The sequence below is a fragment of the Zalophus californianus genome, chromosome 8 (assembly GCF_009762305.2).
Source record: "Zalophus californianus isolate mZalCal1 chromosome 8, mZalCal1.pri.v2, whole genome shotgun sequence".
Classification (NCBI taxonomy): domain Eukaryota; kingdom Metazoa; phylum Chordata; class Mammalia; order Carnivora; family Otariidae; genus Zalophus; species Zalophus californianus.
In genome coordinates, this window is record NC_045602.1 from 65982465 (window position 1) to 66008509 (window position 26045).

General features: G+C 34.5%; 1 protein-coding gene across 5 annotated transcripts in view; it reads left to right on the plus strand.

Annotated features, from left to right (window-relative positions):
- Positions 1–26023, plus strand: part of CCDC88A (coiled-coil domain containing 88A) — a 118409-nt gene extending 92386 nt beyond the window's left edge. The window contains exons 22-33 of one of the 5 annotated variants that reach the window (XM_027620946.2): positions 206–392; positions 4577–4722; positions 7087–7179; positions 7305–7519; positions 10898–10981; positions 11966–12169; positions 12760–12831; positions 14011–14091; positions 16093–16361; positions 16543–17005; positions 20661–20760; positions 21322–26023. In XM_027620946.2, coding sequence (XP_027476747.1) covers positions 206–392; positions 4577–4722; positions 7087–7179; positions 7305–7519; positions 10898–10981; positions 11966–12169; positions 12760–12831; positions 14011–14091; positions 16093–16361; positions 16543–17005; positions 20661–20725 — 1879 coding nt within the window. In that variant the 3' untranslated portion in view covers positions 20726–20760; positions 21322–26023. Of the gene's footprint in view, positions 1–205; positions 393–4576; positions 4723–7086; positions 7180–7304; positions 7520–10897; positions 10982–11965; positions 12170–12759; positions 12832–14010; positions 14092–16092; positions 16362–16542; positions 18603–20660; positions 20761–21321 lie in introns of those variants that run through there. The other 4 variants (XM_027620947.2, XM_027620948.2, XM_027620949.2 and 1 more) reach the window with 4 other exon arrangements.
- Positions 26024–26045: the final 22 nt, after the last annotated feature.

The window sequence follows — 26045 nt, forward strand, 5'->3', positions numbered from 1 at the left end:
AAGATTCAAGGGGAGAGTAGTCTGAATTTTTTTAATCTAGTTTTACAGAATAGAAATTAATTTTTGATGAGTTTAGTCACTGGCTAAAGAGTCTTTTATATTCTCTAAGTATGTCTGAGATCCACAGCATTTTCACATTGTATAAATTACAATGAAAGCTATTAAGGGAATCTAATTCTGTTTCTATCATGATTTCTAATTACAGGTTGAATCATACATATAATCAGCTTGTAAGAGAAACTGAAGTTTTACAAACTGACCATAAAAACTTGAAAAGTCTTCTAAATAATTCCAAACTGGAACAAACAAGATTAGAAGCTGAGTTTTCAAAGCTAAAGGAACAATACCAACAGTTGGACATCACATCCACCAAGCTAAATAACCAGTGTGAGGTGAGCTTTGACAAGTTTCTTCTTTTAGGAATCAAGACATGCCTAAAAAATAAACAATCACATTAAAACGAGAATAGCGGTATGTATTTGGGTATTTCTTAAAAAGAATTGGTCAGGGGTAATTGAAATTCCAAATAATTCATAAAAACTTATTTTATTATGAATTTCAACATTGTTTAAGTGTCCACATACTTTGAAGATGTAGAACTGTGCCCTTGTTTAATGAAAAAAATGTTTACTTACCACCTGGCTTGTACTAGTAAACCAAAAAGGTAAAATCTCTCCCTTTGTGGAGCTTATATTCTGGTGGAAGGAAGTAGAATAAACACAACGAGTAAGTGAAATATATAGTATTTCAGCGTTTTGTAACATGGCTGTATTGCACTTTACCCCAACACTTGCTGTAAAACAACCATTTATTAGGCTCCCAGATCTGTGGATCAGAATTGGACAGGGACAGTGGGGCAGAGTTGTTTCTGTTCCACTAGCAACTGGGCCCCCAGCCTGAAGACTGAAAGGCTACATGCATGTTTGGTGGTTGATGCTGGCTACCAGCTGGAGGCATCAGTTTTCTCTCCACATGATGTCTTTCTCCCCCAGGGCTGGTTTGGGCTTTCTCACAACATGGTGATAACCAGACAGAAGCCATCTCTGCTTTAAGGATCAAACCTCAGAAGTCATGCAACATCATTTCCCCTGCATTCTATTCATTTGAGTCAGTCAAAGTCACATTCAGGCTCAAGGGAAACAGAAAATAGATTCAGTCTTTTGGTGGAGAATGGCAAGATTTTTAAAAGAGCATGTGGACTGGAAATAGTACTCTTGAAAATTGGTCTGCAACATATGGTATGTTACAAGGTAGATAAGTTATGTGCAAGTAAAAGTGAAGTAGGGCAGAGGGGGGGTAAGGAGGACTTCCAGGATGGACAAAGGAATATAGATTGAAATTTTAATAGGCATCCTTGAGCAAAGATAACTTTATTCTGAGTAAAACAGGGGAGCCATTTCAGTGTTTTGAACAGAAATGATGTTGGCCTTATGTATACAGTTAGGTTAACATAATTCCATGCCGCTCTTTGTGATGGTTTGATAAAACATGAGTTTTAAAGTATAAAAGGGTGCCGAAAGCCTTAGAAAATCCTTAAATTTCATTGGTTGGCCCCAAAATCATTGAAGTTTGAATATAGTTTAACACCCGAATTTCATGGCACTTTTAAGAAACAAGCACTTAAGCTAACCTTTAAAGGGAAATAGGAATAGATTATCAGAAAAGTAATACTTGAAAGCATTTTGTCTGAAATGATAAACCAATAGAAAGAAAAAGTAGTTTAAAATCATATACATTTAATTACCCATCAAGGCTCAGAAAGTGTAGAACATTCATTATGCCTATGATATAAAATATTTATATATATAATAAATATTTATTTATATTTATCTAAATAAAATATAATTGGAGTCATGGGCTTACAGAAGGAAGAAGAGGACAAATCATCTCCCCAAGAAACAATAAAATTGGGCAAAATTATTAAAAACCATTGTAGTACTCTGGAACTGAAGGAAAGGTGTACAACAAATTGAGAAGCATTCATTAAAGAAAAGCTACTCGACGTTGTGTAGGAACTATGGTTGTCTGAGGCATTTTATCTTGTGATTTCTTCCATTCTCCAGTTCCAATACCTGGTAGTTCAGGTGAGGGGCATCCTGTGAAAATCAGCAACTTTGCTACCAGAGCAGGCTGACTTGATTTGAGCAGAGTACGAAAAAGTCCCCATACCCAGGACAGTTGTCACAGGTCCACTCTCAGATCCTCTGAGGTTGGAATATTGGTTGGGGCAAATTAGTTAAAAATTTAACTGGGAGATCCAGGAATGAGACATCTAGCTATAGTGAGTCTTGATAAGGTCCTGCCTGACACTGGTGGCCTGGAAAGCTGTTCTGGAGACACCAGAAAGGCCCTAGCTACCTACTTATCTCAGGCTGGTAGTCCCAACTCAAGTCAAATGTTAACCCTTGGCTAGGAGCTAAGTCATATAATAACATGATTTAGAGGGAGTGGGAAAATGAGTCCAGAGTGTAAGAGGCCAGGATAGCAGTTAATCTTTGTGGGAAGGGATGGTGCTTAGAAGAGAGCACAAGGTGTTTCTGGAATGTAGTTAATGAGCTGTTTCTTGATCAGAGTGCTGGTTTCATACGTGTTCACTTTGCACTAATTCATTGAGCTGTAGCTACATAAAATTTGTTCTCTTTTCTATATATATGTTTTATTAATTGTCTTTTGACACAGTAATTAATGCTGTATAACAACATGGAACCTTTGGTAATAGACAGTAAACATTTATTTTTGCTTATGAATCTATGGATTGCCTAAGCACAGATATGCTGATGGCATGTATTAATGTGACCAAGCTCATTTGATCCTCGTAGGACTTGTCCTACATCTGCAGTCAACTGGCACATATTCCGAAGGCTGGCTGGCCTAGGGTGGCCCCAGATAACTCTGTGCCCTGTGGTCTCTCATCCTCCAGCAGGATTACAAGTGGAAGCACATAAGGCTTCTTGAGGACTAGGCTTGGAACTTCCATCACTTCCCCTTTTTCTCGTGGCCAAGGGCATTCCAAAATCAAAAAGAGGGAAAATAAATTCTACTTCTTGATGGTAAGAGCAAGAAGTCACAGCACCAGAGGGTATAGATACAGGGAGGAGAAAAACTGCATTTAGTTTTGCAATAAATCTACCATATGTTGTGTTTCAATTTAACAATATATAGATAAAACAAATACAGCACAGTAGTGATGGTGGTTCAATCTAAATGGCTATTTATGGATATTCATAGTATTATACTGTCTGCTTTTCTGTATCTTAGGAGTTTACAAAACGTGTTTGTTTCTTTTTTTTTTTTTTTTGCAGAAGGTCTTGTTGGCACTTTTTTTTTTTTAAAGTATAGCTCTCTGGGCTGTTCTCCACACTGGTTGAATTTGAATGCTAGGACCCAGAAATCCACATTTTTTTAAGAGATAGATTTATTTTTTTATTTGAGAGAGAGAGCGTGTATGCACACAGGTGCAAGCAGGGGGAGGAGCGGGGCGGGGGAGGGAGGGGAAGGAGGAAAGAATCTCAAGGAGACTCCAAGCTGAGCATGGAGCCCCAGGTGGGACTCGATCTCACAACCCTGAGATCATGACCTGAGGCGAAACCAAAAGTTGGAAGCTCAACCGACTGAGCCACCCAGGTGCCCCTGGAAATCTACATTTTTTACTAGTCTCTACAAGTGATGCTGAATTTTGAAAATCACTACTTTGGGATTTCTGACTTCTACTGGAATCTCCGGCCTAACTAAGACATATTTCTAGTTTCCTCTAACTACAAAGAAGCAGCCCAATGCTGCTGGCAACCCAACTACCAGTAGTATCAACTAGTAATACCAACCATTGACAAGACTGAGTCCCTTTGACCAAGTCATAAAAACTATGTACAAACCTTTAAGGTTCCTAAAAAACAGTGGTTGAGGAAAAAATGAGGTACCTACTATGTGTTAAAGGCATGACACAAGATACTTTACATATATTATTTAATCCTTACAATAGTCAGGGGTGTGAGTTATTATTCTCATTTTATAGATGAGCTCACTGAAGCCCAGTTAATTTACTTGTCCAGTGTTTCATAGTTCCTTAAGTAGAAGGACAGGTAGCTTTCGGGCTATAAGTTAAATAAGAAAGCAAGTGTTTTTGGAACTAGATAATTTATTATATGTTAAACCCGGTGTTTGTAAGAATTTTTAAAAATGTGTACAGCACATAACTCAGTATTTTAGCTTTCATTATAACTAAAGTAATCACTCATGTTCTGATCAAAGTGCAACCACCTAATTGCTCAAGTAGCAGAAGACCTAAGTCTTTTTCTTTTTTAAGATTGATTGATTGATTTTAGAGAGTGTGTGGGAGCAGGAGGAGGATCAGAGGGAGAGGGAGAGAGAGAATCTCAAGCAGACTCCCTGCAAAGCGTGGAGCCTGACACCGGCTCGATTCCCTGACCCTGAAATCATGACCTGAGCCGAAACTAAGAGTCGGACACTCAACCAACTGAGCTACCCAGGCACCCCAAGACTATATTTTTCAGACGTTTTGGTTGATTTATGTTAAATGTAAATGTTGATTTTTTTAAAAATGTTTGTGTTTAAACAGTTGCTAAGCCAACTTAAAGGAAATTTAGAAGAGGAAAATCGACATCTACTAGATCAAATTCAGACATTAATGCTACAGAACAGAACACTATTGGAGCAGAATATGGAAAGCAAGGATCTCTTTCATGTTGAACAAAGACAGTACATGTAGGTACCAAATAATGTTGAAATAATACTCATGATTTTATCATTGCCAACTGGTGACAGAGAAAACTCACTGCTAATTTTTTTTTAATTTTCAACATTATTATTTCTCCATACATTTTTTTGAATGCTTATGTTCTAGGCACTATGCTAATAAGCAGAAATACTAACATGAAAACACATAGATTCTGCTCTTAAGGAACTAGTAACATAAAGCAAGAAATACAAATAATTGCTACAATGGAAGTATGTGTAGGAGGCCATAGAAATACAGCAAATACAGTGGAAGGAGTATCTTAGTCTGGCAGGGGCAGGGTGGGCTTTCCACAGATGGTTGCTCAAGCTGAGACTTAAAAGACTCATGGGAGTTTGCCTGAGGAGACATATCAGACCAAGGGAGCACAAATGCAATAACATGAAGGTGTGATGAAGGTGTGTTATGGTAGGGTATAGGACCTAAAAATTAATAGTTCTTGCTGGAGCAAAATTGAGGAAGAAGGAGCAAGAGAGAAGTGGCTAAAAACTTAGGATCCACAAAGGTTTTTCTATGCCATACCAAGGAGTTGCTGAAAACTTTGAGCAGGGGAGTAAAATGATCAGATTGCAAAACTTCAAAGAAATTTCACATTTGTGGCTGGCCACTTTGGACTACGCTTTCAACCCTTTCAGGAGCATGTATTCCTTTATTCTGTGCCTTAAAAGGTGTTTCTGCTTAAGAAGCAGTAAGTATATGTAAAGCTCTTGACATTTAAGTTTTCTGTCCTTCAAGCAAAGGCATTATCCAAAGCTTTATCTTTGGATATCTTTAGATTATCTTAATATTCTGGCCCTTGGTAAATAATCCATTTCCAAAGTTTCAGTAATTGTATTTGTATAGTTGACTTAGAAATATTAATATCCATTTTGACTTTTTGAATTTAAATTAAAAAATCCATCTTACATGTCAGTTCTAGTTGAGTGCCTCTGTCACATGGTCCTAGCAGGAGTGACGGTGAACAGGTAGTACTGAGAATTTAGAGATTCCTGATGATATTTCAAAAGGTAAAAAAAAAACATTTGGGAGGTATAGACCATCTGCCATTGTGCTGTGGTGTAACTCTTGGGAACCTGTGTTCACAAAGCATCTTCTTCAAAAAAATCTCTCAAATCCATTTGTTCTGGTTCCCACTTCCCTAATTCAGCCTAACCACTCAGTTAGACTATCTCATTAGCCTCCTAGATGCTTTCTTTACTACCATCCTTTCTGATAGATACTATTTCATTATGGAGTTAAGGTACCTACAGCAAAGATTTCATAATGTCACTTTCTAATGAAACCTTCAAGCTTCTGATTTCCTGTTCAGCAAAATCTAAACCTGAAAATCCCTCCCTGCTTCCCATTGACTATAAACTGCTTAATTTAGCATTCTTATCTTTTCAGTCATCTAATATGGCCATTCTCTCCATGAGGCTTTCTTCGGTCATCCAAGATAGAAATACTTTCCTCTTTATAAGTTTCTCTTGTACTTAATACAGTGCTTTTATTTTGGCACCACTCCTGCCTTGGATTGTAATCGTCATTTATGTATATTTGTTCTCTCTCCTACTGTATTATAAGCAGAGTTGGGCTGCTCTTGTCTTTATATACTCTTTGTGTCTTCCTCATTTAAAATGATCACTAAATATTTGTTGAGTAAACAACATCACAGTTTGGGATCACATTTTTTTTAGATCATTTAGTCTATGATCTTTGATGTTTCCCTATGTAATATATACCATCAAGGACATAAATGAGACTAAGATGTGAAACTAGTGTATTCATGTATTGCTGGAGGCAGGAAATAGTTCTCTAAAGGTAAATTAAGCCTAAATAATTCTGCCATAAGGAAAAAAGTCTGTTTGCATGAAGATGTGGTTGCAAGATTATTTATTATATCTACAATTGTAAGCAGACTATTGAAAATTTTAGTTTTTTACTTACATAAATTATATTAAATCACCTTTCATTCCAAAAACAGTGTGAGATACTAAAAGATCCAAGAATAGAGTAGTCACTGTTAATTTAATGTCCCTTAACAGCTATTAAAAGATGTTGAGAGAATTCCTTTGTCAGGATGAGAATATAATATGGAAAATTTTCTTCAAATAAATTGTATTAAAGAATTGAATTTTAAATTCTGTATCCTTTTATTAAGTTTGTAAATATGAAGAAAAGGAGAACCTTGGAAAAATATCCCATTGTTAATACCTAATACTTAGTTGTCAGCTCTAATAGGTATATTTGTTTATGTTTTGGACAGAAGTTAGATTGTAGTCACAAAATAATTTAATACTCATAACTGTACAAAATATGATACATGTCCTAAAGTGCAATTTTTATTTTTATAGTGATAAATTAAATGAATTAAGACGACAAAAGGAGAAATTAGAAGAGAAGATAATGGATCAGTACAAATTTTATGACCCATCTCCTCCTAGAAGGTACTGTTAACCAAATTTTATTCATTTTTATTTTGTAAAAAAAAAAAAGCTAAGACTTTTAATTTTGTGAAGGATTTATATGTTGAATTTTAGACTGATAAGAGTTTTTTAAATTATTCTATTAGGAGAGGCAACTGGATTACTCTAAAAATGAGAAAATTGATAAAGTCTAAGAAAGATATTAATCGGGAACGTCAGAAATCTCTAACATTAACACCTACCCGCTCAGACTCCAGTGAAGGATTTCTTCAGCTCCCCCATCAAGATAGTCAAGATAGTTCTTCAGTAGGTTCAAACTCTTTAGAAGATGGCCAAACTTTGGGGACCAAGAAAAGCAGCAGTGAGTGCTTAAACTCTTTAAACATTTGTGATCTCTAGTATTGATTTAGAATCCTTTCAAAAGATTTCTTTTAACTTGTAACTTCAGCAGTCCTTTGGGGTAATAGTCTGATGAATGCATTTCTTTTTAACTCTATATGATTATAAAATTCATTGTGTACTGCAGTACTACATAACCACATGATTTTCTGTATTATGTGTTTAGAAATATACCAAACACAGAGATACCATCATTTAGCCAGGGAGGTAAAACACTGTCCAAAGAACATTGAGATAAGAGCCAGAGTATCCCTGCCACTTGCTAGTTGTATTAATACAGGTACACCTTTCACCTTTGTGTCATACTGCACAGGGTGATTATGAAGAGTAAGTGAGAAATGTTTATGAGCTCATCTTGATAATTTTTTGTAACTAAATAGAATAATAAGGCATTTTTATAATGGGGTTTTATTCATATACTTTGGTGTCAAATTGGAGCAAAGTTACATTGGTGAGAAGCAAAGAAAAATAGATGTGAATTCGAAGAGAATGTTATTCAATGATTTAGAAGTAACCGAAGATTGTAAAAATTGTTGAGGGATTGCTTGGTAAAGGATCAATTAAAATTGATGTGTATAAGCTTGTGTATAAAATTGCGATTTAATTTTTTAAATTACAAATATAGCAGTATCACATCATAACATGCCCTGTACAATTCATAGTATTTTTATTTCATTACTAGTGTGCTTAACTAAACAAGAGCAAAGTAAAAGCCTAAAGAAGTATATTTTAAGAGAAGAGAAAAGAATCCAGTGCTAGGCCCTTTTAAGATGTCCAACAAGTTGACTACTAACAGTGTTCTTATAGAATATGTAAACAAGATACTTTGAATCCATTCATACTATCACCAGAGTCACTAAATTAAAAAATACGTATTTGTGTGTGTGTGTGTGTGTGTGTGTGTGTGTGTGTGTGTGTGTATGAAATAGATCTATATCATTTCACTGCTATTCTTTTGAAGTAAATAGGCAAAAACAGCTACTACTTAGCCCAGGGATAGACTCTCCTTCTGGCAACTCTCAAAACACTCAAAAAACTATATAGTGTTTTAGCCTCAGGGGAATTATCTCTGAAAAGACAGTATTTTAGGGTGTAGATGAGGCATTCATTATAGGGTATATTTCAGAATACAACTATAGCACACTAAAAACTAGAATCCATAAGTATTCATGCATACATACATACTTATGTATGTGTGTTGTGTGTATTAGTCTCAAGAAAGTGTTTAAATTCTGTATCCCCACACAAGATTACCATTACCTGGGTCTTTTGCTATCTAGTCTTATCAGTCAAATCTACATGAAATTTCTGAGTATTCTTGTAGAGAAATCATCAGGTTTATCTTAAAAAGATGTCAGATAATTCAATTTTATGTTACCTTTAGATTTAAAATATCTGACATCTTATTAAATGAGAAATGGTAATAGGTCTACTTAATTTTTTTCCAATTAAAGGAAGATATTTCATAAGGGATTGATTTCTTTCTTTTTTCTTTTTTTTTTAAGTAAGCTCTACACCATCGTGGGGCTTGAACTCACAACTCTGAGATCAAGAGTCGCATGCTCTACCGACTGGGCCAGCCGGGCCCCCTAAAGAAAGATTTCAATTCAGATATGATAATGTAACACAAGAAAGGCACAACAGTCTTTGTTGAGGTCAACTTGTCTGTTTTTAATATAAAGCTGACATTCTTTCATAGTCCCTCTGCTGGCACATCCAGAATAAGGATCAGAAGGCAGTAATATTCTCCTTTCCTGTAGTTGTTCAGTTTTAGAATATTTTAAATAAACAAAAACCCAGCAATGCTAATGTCCCCTGAATTTCAGTATGTTGGAAAAAGAATACTGTATATATACAAACTAGTTGACATAGAAGGATCACATTCCACCACTGGCAAATTTAATCCTTTTATCCTGTCTGTCAGTAAAGCAGTCTTTGGAAAACAGTTGAAACAGAAGTATCCAAACAAGACAACATGTGCATGCTACAACCACTCAGCTTTGTTTTAGCCAAGTGTCCATTTTTACATTGCTTTCAGTTCATTTCTTTTTAATCATTAAAAACAGCTGTGTTTACCAAGCCAGAAAAGAAATAGGTCAAATTAAAAGCCTAAATGAATCATGACTGTACCTAATAGCAGTCAAATAAGTTAAAAAGCTGTATGTCCATTGCATTCTTCTTAATGGAGAAAAACTTTGATTATTTACAAGATGACGGCAAACCTTCAGAAGCAGTCTCGTCATTAAGGCTGTATACAGTATGCTGTGAAGTCTTTATTCACATCATCTCCCTAACTCCTAAATTGCAGTTCCAAAAAGCTGTAACAGTTTTCTGTATTTGAACCTTATTAAAATATGACTCAAGAATGTTAGTGACTCTAGTGAGCATTTTAATTTTTATGCTAATGACACCTACTATAATTATAATTCTCATTTTCATTTACAGAATTTTTCTGCACAGTGCTACCTTTGTTTTTCTTAATAAACTCACCCAAAAAGCCCTTCAAAATACCTAAAAATGTTATAAATATGTATTTCTCTGTTGTTTTTGCTTACATAAGGGTGCCTCTTATCGTTTAGCCTGAACAGAGCTTAGTGCTAGCTTTTCTCTTTTCCCTAGCCAACCTCTTGCAAAATGAAATGAATGTAATTGCTCATGTCATTTTTTGAAAGACTTTGCTCAGAAGAATAAATATTTTCATGGTGCTGTTAAGTAATGCACCAGAATTCAAATTAACCCAAAAAAATTATTCCCTATTTCCTTTGTTAAAGTTTAAGAAAATAATGAAAGTTTTTAAAGTTTCTTTAGATTGTTTTAAACATTCCCTGGGCACCCAAGTTTTTGTTGATATATATTACTAGACTACTCCTGTAAAATTTTCATTTTCCTAAGTAACTTTTTTCCAAGATGAAGTCTTTTTATTTAAAAGGTTAAAATAGAGGATTGAAAAGCCTTGTACATTTTCATCATGGATACTGTGGCCCAGTAATAGCCCTAATTTTAAAGGTATACCTTTACAACTTAACTAGGAAAATTGTTCCTTCAGTAAGTACTTTAATCAGTTCCTGTATTTGTAGGACTTAGCCAATCCAAGCTTTCAAAGTATATGTTCCTCATCATTGTCTTCAGTGCTTTCCAAGTATTTTAAAGTGTCAAAGTACATAATTCATATTTCATTATCACTCAGCAGCATGAGAATAATAGCTTTAGTATAGCATACATAGCTGAAACTCAGACATTCATTTCTGTCCTTAATTTCAACATTTAACTCCCATCTGTTCTTCTCCCTTTTTTCTTTCATTTTTCTGTTTCTGTTTTTCCTCATGCTCTGACATTAAAGTGGTTGCACTGAAAAGACTGCCCTTTTTGAGGAACAGACCGAAGGATAAAGACAAAATGAAGGCCTGCTACCGTCGTTCTATGTGTAAGACTTTATGACAGTTCAGCTTCTTTCAAATGACTACACTGGCTTCCATTACTAATTTTTCACTAACCTTTCTCTGGACTGTGCCAATTTTCTTATTTTGCAAAGTGCAGTCTTCCTCTAATTCAAGGAGCTGGAAGAATTTTTTTTTTCAAAACTGGCACTGAAGTCGCATTATATGTTCACTGATACATATACATGCATATATGTTTAGTCATACATGTAATATACTTATAAATTTCCAGTGCCTTCTAAAAGTTGGCAGAAAAAAAAAACCTAATTTTCTATGCCATAGAGAATTTTTTCCCAAATAAATTTACTTAAAATATAACAAAACCTTTAGCATTAGGAATTTATTTTCTTAATGAACTAAATTAAACAAACAAATAAATAAAATGGCCTGTAACCCTTGAAAACGTTTGTCATTCTTTATATATTAAAACTCTGTCTTTTTTTTAAGTGGTATGGGTAATTACATAATCAGATTAAATGTCACTTTGGATATCATCTCTTTCAGGTTTTTATTGAATGGTATACAATTTGATACATAAAATGAATGATTTCTTCAGTAACCTGCTCTGACCAAGGACTCTTTGTCATTTTCAATAATGATGCTGTATAAGAACTCTCCATCTTACCTTTATTCATTCCATTTCTGTCATCACAAAACCACATTATGAAGGCTTCTAATTATATTGCACATCACTGCGCAAAAGCATGGCAGTTGTACAGAGTAAAATTCCTTTTCCTATCTTTAAAGGGGGTGGAGGTGGGATAAAAATATTTTCTGAAATTTATCAGCCTTTGGCCTACTCATTTCATTCAGCTGAATGCATGTCATAATTCGAATGACCTTGTGGTTATAGTCTTTGATGTTCATTTGCATTAATCCATAAACAAAAACCAGATCATTTATAATACAAGATAGAAATAAGAGCAGATACATTAACCATGCTGATTCATTTGCTTTCATTTGCATCCCAGCCATGAATGACCTGGTGCAGTCCATGGTCCTAGCAGGAGGACAGTGGACAGGTAGTACTGAGAATTTGGAGGTTCCTGATGATATTTCAACGGGTAAAAGGAGAAAAGAATTGGGAGCTATGGCCTTCTCTACTACAGCCATCAACTTTTCAACTGTCAACTCTTCTACAGGCTTCAGATCCAAGCAGTTGGTTAATAATAAAGGTATAGGCCGTCTGCTCTTTGCACTGTGGTGTAACTGTTGGCAACAGGAATTTTAATTTGACTTTTCCATGTGTACTTTTTGACAGCAACAACCTGAAATAATTTACTAAAACAGTCTAGATTCGATTTAAGAGAATTTTCAAATCATTTCAAAAATTTAAAACATCATACAAATAATTAAAATCTTTCCTAGGCCTTCCATAATAAACAGCTAATGAACTAACAAGAAAAGGAAAAGTAAGCCAAGTAAAGAGTGAGAAAGGGAAAAAGTGATGATAGAAGCTTTAAAAAAAAAAAAAAAACTAAAAACAATATAAAGAGAACCACGTAGAACAACCCCGGCTCTTGCTTTGCTTTGCAGGGTCCTTGGGGAGATTGTTTCACTGCTTCTGGTGTTAAGCGAGTCAACTCTCATCACAGCTATTCTGTTTCTTATTCCTAGTTCCAGTTTCTGATTAAGTCTATGAAATATTTTAAATCAAGATGTGTTACATGTGATTGAAAAAGAATATCCATATCTGCATAAATGAAATTTTAAAATGTTTTTTTTGTTTAAAATATTTTTATATCCATTTTGCTATTTTATGTAGATACTACATCCTTTGAAGACATAAGTCCACAAGGTATTAGTGATGATTCTAGTACGGGATCAAGAGTTCATGGTAAGATATGAACTTTATTTAGAGAGTACATATTCCATACAGAATGGGAATGCTGAGGCTCTGGCATTGGTTTGGTGAATGTGGCATTGCCAGCAAGCATGTTTTCTCTAACCTGCATCTCATAGCTACTTCTGCCATTTCTTCAAACCTAATACTTCCTTTTGCCCCTTTTAAGGTTATTGCTTCATCCTAAGTAGTCTCTCTCTTGGTCAAGGTTATTTATAAAGTATGCCTGCACAATGCTCAAAGGTAATTTTGTTGCCATTTTGGTGTATAAGGTTAAAGTTATGAGAAACACATTTTACCATTGGTTTAAAAAATATTTAGTTCGATAAAGGATGAATTCTGAGAAACACATTTTCTGCAGTGGTGAGCATTTCAGATTTTTAAGTTTCTGGAGAGATCTCCAAAACCATATCTTGCCAAACTAAAATATTAATAATAAATGGATAGTATGTTGAGGGAATTTCATACATAAGCAGGATTTTAAGAAACAGGGTAGGGTTGGGTGCCTGGGTGGGTCAGATGGTTAAGCGTCTGCCTTCAGCTCAGGTCATGATCCCAGAGTCCTGGGACCGAGTCCTGCATCGGGCTCCCTGTTCCTTGCGAGCCTGCTTCTCCCTGTGCCTCTCTTTCTCTCTCTCTCTCTGTCTGTCTCTCATGAATAAATAAATAAAATCTTTTAAAAAAAAAAGAAACAGGGTAGGATCATGTTAACTGTGCAGTTTTTTCCCTTGTACGGATAGGAAGGCAGGACATTGTGCAGATGCTCGTGTTCCTCCTGTTCGTGGCATCTGCAGTGTGCAGGGTTCCTTGTCTGATCTGTTTTAAGTGACCTAATCACTAGCACTTTTTTTTCTTTTTTCTTTTGGCATGTCACTCTACTCAGCCAAAACAGTTCTGGTATCCATCTAGAAATCATTTCCAAATCTAAATATGCACTTTATTTCCTTTTCTTTGGATCTCAACTAGTGTTTCAGAAGTGTCTTATTCTAAAGTGTCTAACTGAACTATCTGGAGATGCTTTTGCTCTCTAATCTGTAAGATTGAACTCTGGGCATGCTCAGCCTGTGAAAGTATGCATGATTGCTTCCTCAAAGCATTCTGTGATCAGAATGTAAAAGTTCAATGTCAGTAGCTAGAAGTTTTATCACACTGTCTCCTGATTTTTTCATTTAGCTTCAAGACCAGCCAGCCTTGATAGTGGCAGAACATCCACTAGCAATAGTAATAATAATGCTTCACTCCATGAAGTCAAAGGTATGCTGTAGGTAAATTTATTAATAATGTCCGTCCATTTCCAGATTTTATAATTCGAAGATTGATGAAGTTTCTGGGGTAAAGTATGAAATCCAAATCATCTATGTTTGAACATAGTTCCTTGGAACATTTTATACTTCTTACATTGTAATACAGTGTATACAATGTGTATAAATGTAAAAACAGGAGCAGTTACTTTGGTTGCCATTTTTCATCTTCACAGATAAAATATTTTTATGTAATTTTTAACTCAAAAATATCTGTAGGTCCTTATTTTTCTTACATTTTGTCTTTGTCATGAAAATGGGTTGTCCTTAATTTTCTCATGAGGCATGTACATTGAACTCCCATTATAGAAGTGTTTTAGAAATACTTTTAGCTTAATTTATTGACGAAATAAGGGGAAATAACTTTTTAAATTTAAGAAGACAGTTATGTTTGTGTATAACAGACAAATGGATGCACACAGCTTATATAAAGAATTACTTCAGGATTTTTTCTTAATTTTTTACTATGCATTCTAAGGTAAGGTTTTTATGTAAATGTCTAGAGGCCTTGACTAGTACTTTTTCCCTTAAAGGTTTACTGCCTACTCGGATTCTGGAATTGTTTAATAGATTATAAAAGTTGGTGAAAATAGTTATTCTCTATAGTCCAGAATTGTCAAATTATAATTTGTTCTGTTGCTTTTTGTATTATAAAATCATTTTGTCTCAATTGTAATTTTGTCATTAATGCTATGACTCTGTTGCAGTGGTCTGAAAAATCTGATCTCAAGAAGGGATTATTTTTTTATTTTTATAATCATGTTCTTATATCCAGTAGAAAAGTTTAGTTTAAAAATATGAAGTATTTCTTTCCTGATTTGAAAATTTAAGAAAATCTTTTTAATAAAATGTTATATAACTTGAGCCAAATTCTTTCATGACCCTATGATTAGGAAACCATGGAAAGTTGTATTTTCCATCTTGATACTATTTCTTTGCAGTTTGGTATCAATTAGAATCCACATAAGGAATAGCATTAAACATTAGGGAGCTTTTATCCAGAACTAGTAATGTGCATCCTGTACAGTTGCTCAACCTCATTTGAGTCTTTTAAGGCTATATATGGGGTGCCTGGGTGGCTCAGTCGTTAAGCATCTGCCTTCAGCTCAGGTCATGATCGCAGGGTCCTGGGATTGAGCCCCACATCGAGCTCCCTGCTCAGCGAGAAGCCTTGCTTCTTTCTCTCTCCCACTCCCCCTGCTAGTGTTCCCTCTCTTGCTGTATCTCTCTCTGTCAAATAAATAAATAAAATCTTTAAAAAAAAATTAAATAAGGTTATATAGCCATATGCCAACAGTGGAAAGCAGGAACAATCAGATGATTCAGACATTAAAGAATAAAATATACAACATATTTGATTTTGTGTTTTTACTACAGCTAGCTAAGTATATCATATCTCCATTGATTTTCTTTTATATGCCTGCTATTTAAATTTTAGGAAAATTTCTTTACGTTTATTCATTCAGGATGAACAGAGAAACCTTCAAGTAAGGAATGAAGATTTCATAGAGAGGCAAAGAATTAGAATCTTTAACTTCTGAATTTGTATTCTGGTTTTAACATTCTGAAATAATTTAAAATTCATATAATCATATTTTGTTCTAAATTGAGGTGTGTTACAGTTACTTGAACCTGAATTTTTAAAAATGTATTACTTAACTTATTTTTTTATTCACTCATTCATCGAATGTACTGAGTGCCTGCTTTGTAGTTTGGCTCTGAGTGTAGTGGTGAAAGCAAGTATTTGCCCTTGTAGAACTCAAAATATTTGTCAAAATGAGACTAGGATAGACAATGTTAGACTGATGAAAGATGAACACAGTCTACTAAGCATTTCTAAATAAAGCTTGAAAGTTAGTTTAGCTATTCATAAGAATCCAGTCAACAAAAGTTATTACTTAGTTTTAGTCTCATTTCTGTTACCGAACTCTTAACACACCATTTACTCCAAAAGCAGGTGCAGTTAATATCCAAAGCAGGCCACAAAGCCACAGCAGTGGAGAATTTAGCCTGCTTCATGATCATGAGACTTGGTCCAGCAGTGGTAGCAGTCCAATCCAGTACTTGAAAAGACAGACCAGATCAAGTCCAATGCTCCAGCACAAAATGCCTGATTCATTAGAGAGTCGAGCACATCACAAGATCAAAACTGGTTCCCCTGGAAGTGAAGTTGTTACTCTACAACAGTTTTTGGAAGAAAGCAACAAGCTTACCTCAATACAGGTTAGTTTTACCTGGTAGGACCTTAATTTAGATCGACACTGCAAGTTAAATTTCTGTGACTGAACTATAGAGCTTCTTTTTAAGTTAAGGGGTGCTTAGTTTTATATCATACAATCTAATATATCAGGAAAGTAAAAGCTTGGCTGCATTCACTAATCTGTTGTGATATCTTTTTTAACAGATAAAGTCCTCAAGTCAAGAGAATCTTTTAGATGAAGTAATGAAAAGTTTGTCTGTTTCTTCTGACTTTCTGGGAAAAAACAAACCAGTTAGCTGTGGTCTGGCCAGGTCAGTAAGTGGAAAAACCCCAGGAGACTTCTACGATAGACGGACAAGTAAGCCTGAACAATTTGTGAGACCCAGTCCTCGAAAGACTGAAGATGCCTACTTCATTAGCTCTCCAGGAAAACCTACACTAGGCACTCAAGGAAAGATAAAATTAGTAAAAGAAACTTCTCTGTCACGACAATCAAAAGATAGTAATCCTTACGCCACTTTACCTCGTGCAAGCAGTGTGATCTCTACTGCCGAAGGAACTACTCGAAGGACAAGCATCCATGATTTTTTGACCAAGGACAGTAGACTACCTATGTCAGTTGATTCACCACCAGCTACTGCTGATAGCAGCATCACTGCAGCATCTAGTGAGTACCTTTTACACCAGTGGTCCTCTTACACACTTCACAGTCCAACCCATGCTGTAGGATCTCATGTGCAAAATGATTTAGCTACACGTAAATCCAAGTCTCTCTATGCCCAGGCTAGAAAGTCAAGAACAGAAAAGTCACAATTTCTAAACCAAACTTTTGCCATTATTAATATGTCTAATGATGCACTTGGAATATCAGCTGAAGATAGTGGAGAGTCATTTACTGTGGCTCATCCATCTCAGCCATTTTTATCCCTGAATACAGAACTAGTTAGTAACATAAGTGGGTTACCTCCCAGGCCAATCACAAGAGTAACTGACCAGGCTTCTGCCTCTTTAGATAAAGCTGCAAAGAAAGATAACGAACAGTTTTCTGATAATCAGAACCCTAGTAACAGTAACCCACAGTCTTCTGCAGGTAGCAATAATCTTATCACTCCTGCATGCTTCCATCCTGATGACACAGAAGCTGCATTGTTGGTTTCTGAGGATAATCAGACTGTTTGGTATGAATATGGTTGTGTTTGATCAAAACTGCACAATATAATACTGATGTTACTTGATATGCACCGTGCTTCTCTAATCTGATTTGAAAAGCTGCTGTTGAAAAGTATAATTTGGCTAGGCTTATATTTTTATTTTTAAATTGTGGCATAGTATTCACTTGTACATGATGGCATGTGTATAAATATGAATGTGTAACCATACCAAAGCCTGCATGAAATATTAATTGCATTGTACATTTTCTGCATGACTTTAAAAACCTTAACAATACATGCTCTTCTTTCACATTTCTTGTCACCTGATACAAGATTGTTACTTTGATACCTGGAAGCATATTAAAATAGTTGCATGCTATAATTACCAAGAAGGCATTTCCAAGTCATATTTACTTTGTTGCTCCCCAAAAAGAATGCTCATTTTCTCCCTCCCTCCTCTTTGCTCCCCTTCCCTCCCTCTCCTTGTCCTTCACTCTTCATTCCTTCCCTCACCCAGAATGTGCACTTCCTATTGCACATGTACAGTGTTAAGGAAACTATGTTAAAAAGATGTCATTTTCTTTCGCCATTTAACTATGTCTTCTGTCCTGCTGTTTTATTTTCAAGGAAATAGTCAATAACTCCATTAACACTTCCTGTAGCAAATATTAACTATTGCCCATATTTACAAAACTGTTCAGATTTAAAACATTGTTAACACTCATAAATTTATAGTAACACATAATTCTTTAAAAACCCCGCCAGATTTACATGTTACTTATAAAGTGACTAGGAGCATTTGTATTAATTCTGTTTCTTCACTTTTCTTTATCTGATAAATGTAAGAACTCAAGGACCATCTTTCCTTTAAGATGACTTTTTTACTTGGAATCAGTTAATACATTACTTTTGCCAGTTCTTTTTTTATATAGAGTCAAAGATAATAAATCATACTCAATGTGTTGGAAATTTGCATTTTTACCTCTGTTCAAAAAAGGTAGTAAGTTTACAAAGTAGTGAAGACTGTTGCTTCTATAATCTATTTATTAAATTTTATGTGTTTGTCCTTAAAACAGCTTTTTAAATGAGTATACTGTGCTAAAATAAAATTAACATCAGAATTTAAATGAACAAGTGTGTTTTTAGTGGAACAAATTTTAGAACTACAAATTAATACAAACTTTTAGCTAAAAAAATAACCATATAAGATAAAGAAAATATTTTCGAACTCTAACTGCAGTGTCATAAACTTTTAAAATTATCTTGCTGTGGTTATAGCACTTTTAAAGCAGAATCAGCTAAACTTGAATCTCTGACTCCCAGAATTAAAAAAACAAACAAACAAACAAAACAAAACAAAACAAAGCCATAACCCTGATTCACTTACTTCTGGAGGAGTAGATCTTAGCTCTTTTTCTGGAATGTTTTTGCCATTTTGATTCAGCCTAAATATTACTGCTAATAACTTAGTCTGGCATCTGGAAAGGAATGCTTTGAAATGTAACTTTCTAAATGGGGAGGAAATCACTATTTTATACATGTTGTTACATTAAATTATTATTCTTATTAACTGGACCAAAGGAAATAGAATCCATAGAGAATCTTTGCTTAACGCAATTTCTATCCTTTAAATTAAGCCATTCTCTAGTACTTAAACAAGATCGTTGTGGGGGCTAGGCCCTCTCCATTTTTATCTTTGACTGTGCTTCTTTTCTCACAGCCAGCTATTACTAAAAACAGTTCTACTGCAGATAATCACATAAGCACAATCAGAAAATTTTCATATTTTTTTAGTACCACCTAATATATTTTGTCCATGAATACATCTATTTTATTGTCAGTTGTTTCACTGTCAGCCCTAACATTAAAAATGTTTTTTGGCTTCTCTTCTTTTTTTATAACCTAATAATAAAACTTATTGGTAAATATAAGTGAGATTAGATGGGGGCCACATATGATTAAAATGTAATAATTAGTGTTACTTCTTTTCCACTTTGAGTCAAGAATTATTTTATAACCATTTCAACTCTTTAGAGATTACAAATCTGGCCGTACACTTTAAATTTAAAAAATTTATTTATGCAAACTATATTGAGAAATCATGTCCTATTATGTTAAAACTGTGTGGTTATTTTACAGAATTAGACTTACAGGAAAACAGTATTTCCATTACAAATGGCTGTAGTTTATAGTATAACATGTTTTCACAAGGAACATATACACTGTGCATGTAAGACAGATCCATACCATGTCCATGTGTCTTGAGGATTGTCTGTGAGAATACAGGCTAGACTTCCTCCAGAGACTATCACCAGCCGTGGAGTGGATTGTCTGTGAGAATACAGGCTAGACTTCCTCCAGAGACTATCACCAGCTGTGGAGTCATAAAATTTTCTCAAAATACCAGTTCATAACACTTGGAATCAAATTTTTAGCATGGGAAAAACCATAGAAATCATCTACAGCCAGTGCTTCCCAAACTTCAAAAATCAGCATCTACTTGCTAAACAAGTCTTAAAAAGATGCCCCAGTATTTTAACATTTTTGTTATTGTTTTTAAAGATAAAATTAACCAACTCTGACTCAATTGAGCAGCTGCACTTTTTTCCTTTAAGACACCTCTATAAATATCCTACGATTTCATAAAGGAATATTTGGAAAACTATTTGGAGATTCAGTACCCTGATTTTAGATGAAACTGAGTAGCATTCACATTCCTCCCCTGGGTTTTTAGAAATCATACCCTCATTATTTGTGTGACATTGTAAACTGACATTGTTAGGCATTGGGTCCCCTTTGACCAAAGCAGTTTTAGGTTTAACAGTGAAAGCAGGCATAATTTTTCTCAGTTAATAAAACAAATATTTCATTGTGGATGTTTCTGTGGCTGCATGCAAGATTATTTTGTACTTTAAAACTATTTGTGACTATTTAGTAAATAAACATAGTAAACCTATCTGATGCTACTAAAAGGACATAAGTATATTATTTCTGGCTTTTAAAATACAACAGTCAGTCTTTAAGTAATAAGATACCTATCAGATTAGTAAATTTCCCAGTTAGATTCTTTCTCCTTGCCCTACTCAACAAGAGCTCATTAGTTTCTTAACTTCATGAATTATATTATGCTTATCCTTTGATTAAATAACTTGAAATGCTTTTCTCCTGCAGATGTGGACAAAGTACAAGAAAGCAGAAATTCAAAAAGCAGGTCTAGGGAGCAACAAAGCTCCTAATTCTATTACCCACTACATGACATGTGGGCCAAGTGGTGAGTTTCTTGCTTAAAATGTAAATGAGATTAGTCTCATTTATACAAACTAACCGAGTTACTTATAAGAACAAGTGCACATTGCATTAACAGATGTAAATATTGCTTGCTTATTCATGACTTTCTGTCCTACTTACTAGTCAAGCAAGATTGATTGCTATAAGTTTTTGCCTGTCAGTGCAGGAAACAAACCTTTAAATATTATTTTTCTTTTTTTCTTAAACTTAATTTTTTTTTTTGAGAGGGAGAACTTAATTTTACTTGTGAATTATGTTTTAGGAATTCCTTTTTTAATCTGAAGTCTTTTTCTTTTTTTTGGAAGGAATACAACTTTCCCACAATGTTTTTGATAATTGAGAACAAACAATAAATTAAATACCTTTTGTATGAAGAGCCACTCAAAGAAAAATTGTCTCTGACTTTCTGTCACTCTCTCGTTCCTATAGAAGAAATATCTGGTGCATGTTGTTCTTATAGTGGCTACTCTGTATTTTATCTCTCTCTTATCTTCAAGCTTTTCTTATATTTTCTTTCTTCTTTCTACCTTCCAACTAAATACAGAGAGAAAAGTGTCCTTCAGTTTCTCAGTGTGAAGCCTTTATTTCTGAAGTAACAAGACACCCAACTATAGGAATCATTTTAAAAATCTTTAAGGAGACTTTAAACAATCCTTCGTGACTAGAGCAGGCAAGAAATACAAAACCTTCATTCCTTCCTTGAATCAAGGAGCACTACTGGAGTCAACTGCCAAAATTTTTAGAAGGTTTTAGGACTTACTATACATTGTATTGATAAGATCTACTGAATAAAGGATGTTCTCTCACTAAGGACCAAGTGTTTTAAGATTCCAAGAAGTACTCCAAGAACAATCTACTTCTTTCGTCATTTGTTTATGAATTTATCCATGTTTGCTTAATGCTTCTGCTAAGTATTAGCCAAAATCTAGCCATTTATATTTAGTTGTGTAAATCTAAATTAAATGCTGTAGTATGTTGTGGAATGTACTATATATCATGATACAGAGAACATTGTTTTGGCATGTCAGAGCCTTATTTGGTTAGCAGACTGCATGTGTTGGTATCCTTTCCTTTTTTTTAACCAATTATTTTGATGCACTGCAAAAGAAATTCAGTTTATGAAGATAAATCTGAAAAATAGGAGCTATAAAAAATTTACAGTAATATTAATCTTCCCGTATTCCCCTTTAAGCAACACTAAGCATTCACACCTGGATCCAAGGTAATTAAAAAGAGTGTTTTTCTGAAACTTTTTTAGTAAGGTGGTTTTCCAGCAAATTGCATTCCCAAGATAATGCTGTTGTGTTTTAAATTCATTTCCCTTCTTTAGTATTGGGTTATGTATGTGTGTTTGTTTTTTTAACATGAGAGCTGACTGTTGCTTAAGAAGTTTTCTTATGGCAAAAAAAAAATGTAAATAATTTACTATGATCTGCATTTTGCCAGGAACTCATTTATTTTTAAGGTTATCACGTATTAATAAGAACTTTTCTGTTTTTGTCCTTTATAATATTACATTAAAATTGGTAACTGTTATTGGTACTTTTGAAATATTTGTATGCATTTGTTACCTTAAACATCTGAAAGAAGCACAAAAAAAGTAGATTTAGTTAACCCAGGGAAACATCAGTTTTTTTGTAGCTCCAATTTTATATCACAGTTTTATTTTCTTATGAAATCAAAAAATGCATTGATATTAATGCAAATTCATTATTTAACATAAATATCAGAATAATCTTAAAGGTCTGAAATGAGAAAGATAATGACTTTTTTATTTAAACAGTATACTTCTTAGGCTCTCATTACCAGCTCTAAAAATCTTTTTGGAATAATTCCATATTCATAGTGTGTGGTTTAGGAACTATGTGTTTCATCACTAACCTAGTAGCCATGAGACTGTGTGTGTCTCTCCCACCCCCCTTCCCTCTCTCTCTCTCTCCCTCTCCCTCTCTCTTTTTGGTAGGCCAGTTAGCAGTATTGTGTTCATAGTCTACTTTCAGAAAGATTTAATGAAAAGAAAGACAGCATGTATAGTTGACCAGAAATTAAAAAGCAATTTAGAGAACTTGGGCTTACGTAACTTAATGCCACCATTAACTTAGATTTTACCGCCAAATAATGCTGTAAAATTAAATCACTTTTAAACTCTTGGATGAAAGGTGCTATGTAAATGTAAATACAAAGGATTCTTACTAAAATACAACTATTGCACAACAGACATATTTAAAACTTACTCTCTAGATTTTGAAACATCTCTCCATCGTGACTCCCTAGATTCAAGTATCAAATTGATAATGGGCATCATGGCAGTCTAGAGATACTTGCATGTAAAAAATGTAAATTCATTTTTAGGTGGATAAATTGAAAGTAAATATAGAAGTTATGTTTTAGCCAAATACAGTAAGTGGGTAACTTAGATTTATATTAACTAGCATCTAATTTGCACAACTAGGACACATCCCAGGACATTTACTGCAAGTTGGAATTTAATGAGTAGGAAGTGGCCCGGTGACAGTGAATCATACCACAACTTGACCTCTCCAGAACCCTAATGTCCTAAAATAGAGAACCTGTTGACTTAACCAGCACATTATTGCTTCACGTACAACATGCTTAGGGGCAGCCTATATAGTACTGAGTCTAAGGAGGCTGACCCTGAGAAAGTGCAGTTAGAGACAAAGGGGGAACACTTAAAACCACGAAAGTAGGAATATTCTCAATTATATTCATCACCTTTTTCATACCATTTCAAGAAAGGACTAGATAATAACCTCATGAATATTTTACTTTCTCCAAAAGATTCAGAAGCAAACTTAGTAGGAAGTCACTCCTTTCCCTGATAAATTGCTTCTGCCAAACAAAATAGTATGGCTACCTAGAAACTTACTGGGGCCACTTTCCTGACTGGGGTCTGCCATGCTTTTATCTGGCTGTGTTCTAAATCAATACCCAACCCCCCACTAGGAAACTGCAGAATTAATATACAGGGTAATAGCTTCCACAAAGAGCTCCAATAAAGTGCTTTCAGATCTGGCAATGTGGAAAGGTTTGGTCCACATTTTTGAACTGGTGGTTACCAAAGAGTTCATGTAACAGGTTTGTATGTAGCACCTTTCATGCAAGGCATGGTAAGAGCCTATTAAAAAATCACTGTGCATATTACAGAATTGCAGCCACCTCACAAATGAAGTATTACAGCCTGCACTGTCTTAACAGTTTATGTCAGGAAGTGAAAAAGATACTGTACCAAACCTGGAATTACAATGAGGAGTAATGTATGCTACATGACTTTGTATTTTAAGTTACTTTTACGAGAAAAGTGAATTTTTGTGTTTTTCTTTTCTGCTACACTTCGTCCTGAGATGTATTTTTTCTTTAAGCCTTGAATGAGTAATACAAAAGGAGCCCATTTTGTGAAATAAACCTTGATGTACATGTTGAGATATTTGGACAACAATGAAAATGCCTTAAAAGGAATGCTTATGGATAAAGTTGCACTTATAACACCCTTTAACAAAACCTGATTTTAAATTGTCTTTTTCTTTTCTACTAAGGGTTCTCTTTCAATGTTTGCCATTGTACTTATAATTGTTATTAAATACCAAATCAAATAATATAAATCTGTAACATTTCCTTTAAAAATAATGCTACTGAGGGATCTGGAGTTGAATGGCAGTGATTATTACTTGGTAATACCTATTATCAGCCACAGGAAGCCAGTTCAAAACAAACCATCATTGGTTTGATTTGCTTTTAAAAACATTTCATTATTTTTCATTTTAGTTTTTAACTTTATTACTCCTAAAAAATTAAGTTGGTTTAACATTCACTTCAACTAATATAAAAATAAAACAAAGAGGTGATTTTTATAACAAGTGGTTAAAATCATTTAAAAACTGTAACATATAATCTAGCTAAGTATTATCTTTCCTTTGCCTTTGCCCTGGAAAACGTTTTTTCAGACCTAACCCATAGCCTTGTTTAGATGATTCTTTCTAAATCTTTTAGGGATGAGTATTGGTTTGGGAACAGAATGGAATCTTACCAGTTCTGTCAATCCCCACATAGGTTTAAATACAATAATATATTGCACAAAGCAGTGTCTTTCATTTTCATTTATAGACTTTGGGGAGGCAGAACGTTAGAGGAGGCAACCAGTTGTGTATTCTGGGGCAGGTTAGTCTTTCTGAGACTGTTTTCGTTATAAGATGGGAAAGGCACTGTCTACTGTCCTCAATCTTTGATTCTATTCATGAAACCTTCATTTTATGTGCAAAGCAACCTAAAATTTCCTCTTAGAGATGTCGTAAACAGCAGGCAAAAAGTAACATGGCGCCTTAGAATAAGTTATCATTTATGGACAATATTTACTAACTCCACAGCTCTTAAATTCATTCTTTATAGAAAATCTGCCGTGAGTAGACTTATAACTTCTAATCCTATGTATCAAGAAATAACGTTTTTACTTATTTTGCCTTTTAGTAACACAAATTGGTTACACTATCACTACCAGATGGAAGTTACTTTTGAGTGACCAAACTTAGTAAAATATGGTTACCTCACGACTATCCCTTTTGCTTGTAAGAGAATTTTCATGATGAGATCTCTAGACTATTTCTGTAGTATAGTCTACCTCAGACCTTCAACTAATGGTTTTGTTTTAAGCGAAAAAGTATGTTACTCCACAATTCTGAACTAGCTTCTATATAACTGACAATATATAATCCTGAGTTCTTACACTGTTTCAGATGCCATAATTGGGCAGGGGATAAGTAAAATTTAATACAGCCTACAGGACAGAAAAAATTTTTCCAAGTATGGTCACATTTCTAACCTCTCAAAAAGATTAAACAAATCTTTCCTTAATCCTCATTCCCCAAAGATAACCACCATCAACAATGTAATATATTCCTATATTGCTTTTTATTTTTTCCCTGTATGTACAATATATGTATAGTTTTATATATGCTGTTTTTGCAAGTTGCTTTTTTCAAGTACAGTAAACACCCTAAAATGTAAGATAATCTTAGCTAGCCTTAGTTTTGTTGTTAATCTACTCTTAATTAATTGTTGAAGGCATTCCTGTAATGAGTAGTGCTCATGGGGGATGGGAGGTGGACTCTGAACTGACTAAAACTACCTCAGTATATCTTTTTAAAAGCAGCTGCTTTTTATAGGGCACCTGGCCGGCTCAGTCAGTAGAGCATGTGACTCTGGATCTCAAGGTTGTAAATTTGAGCCCTACCGTGGGTGTAGAGAATAGTTAAA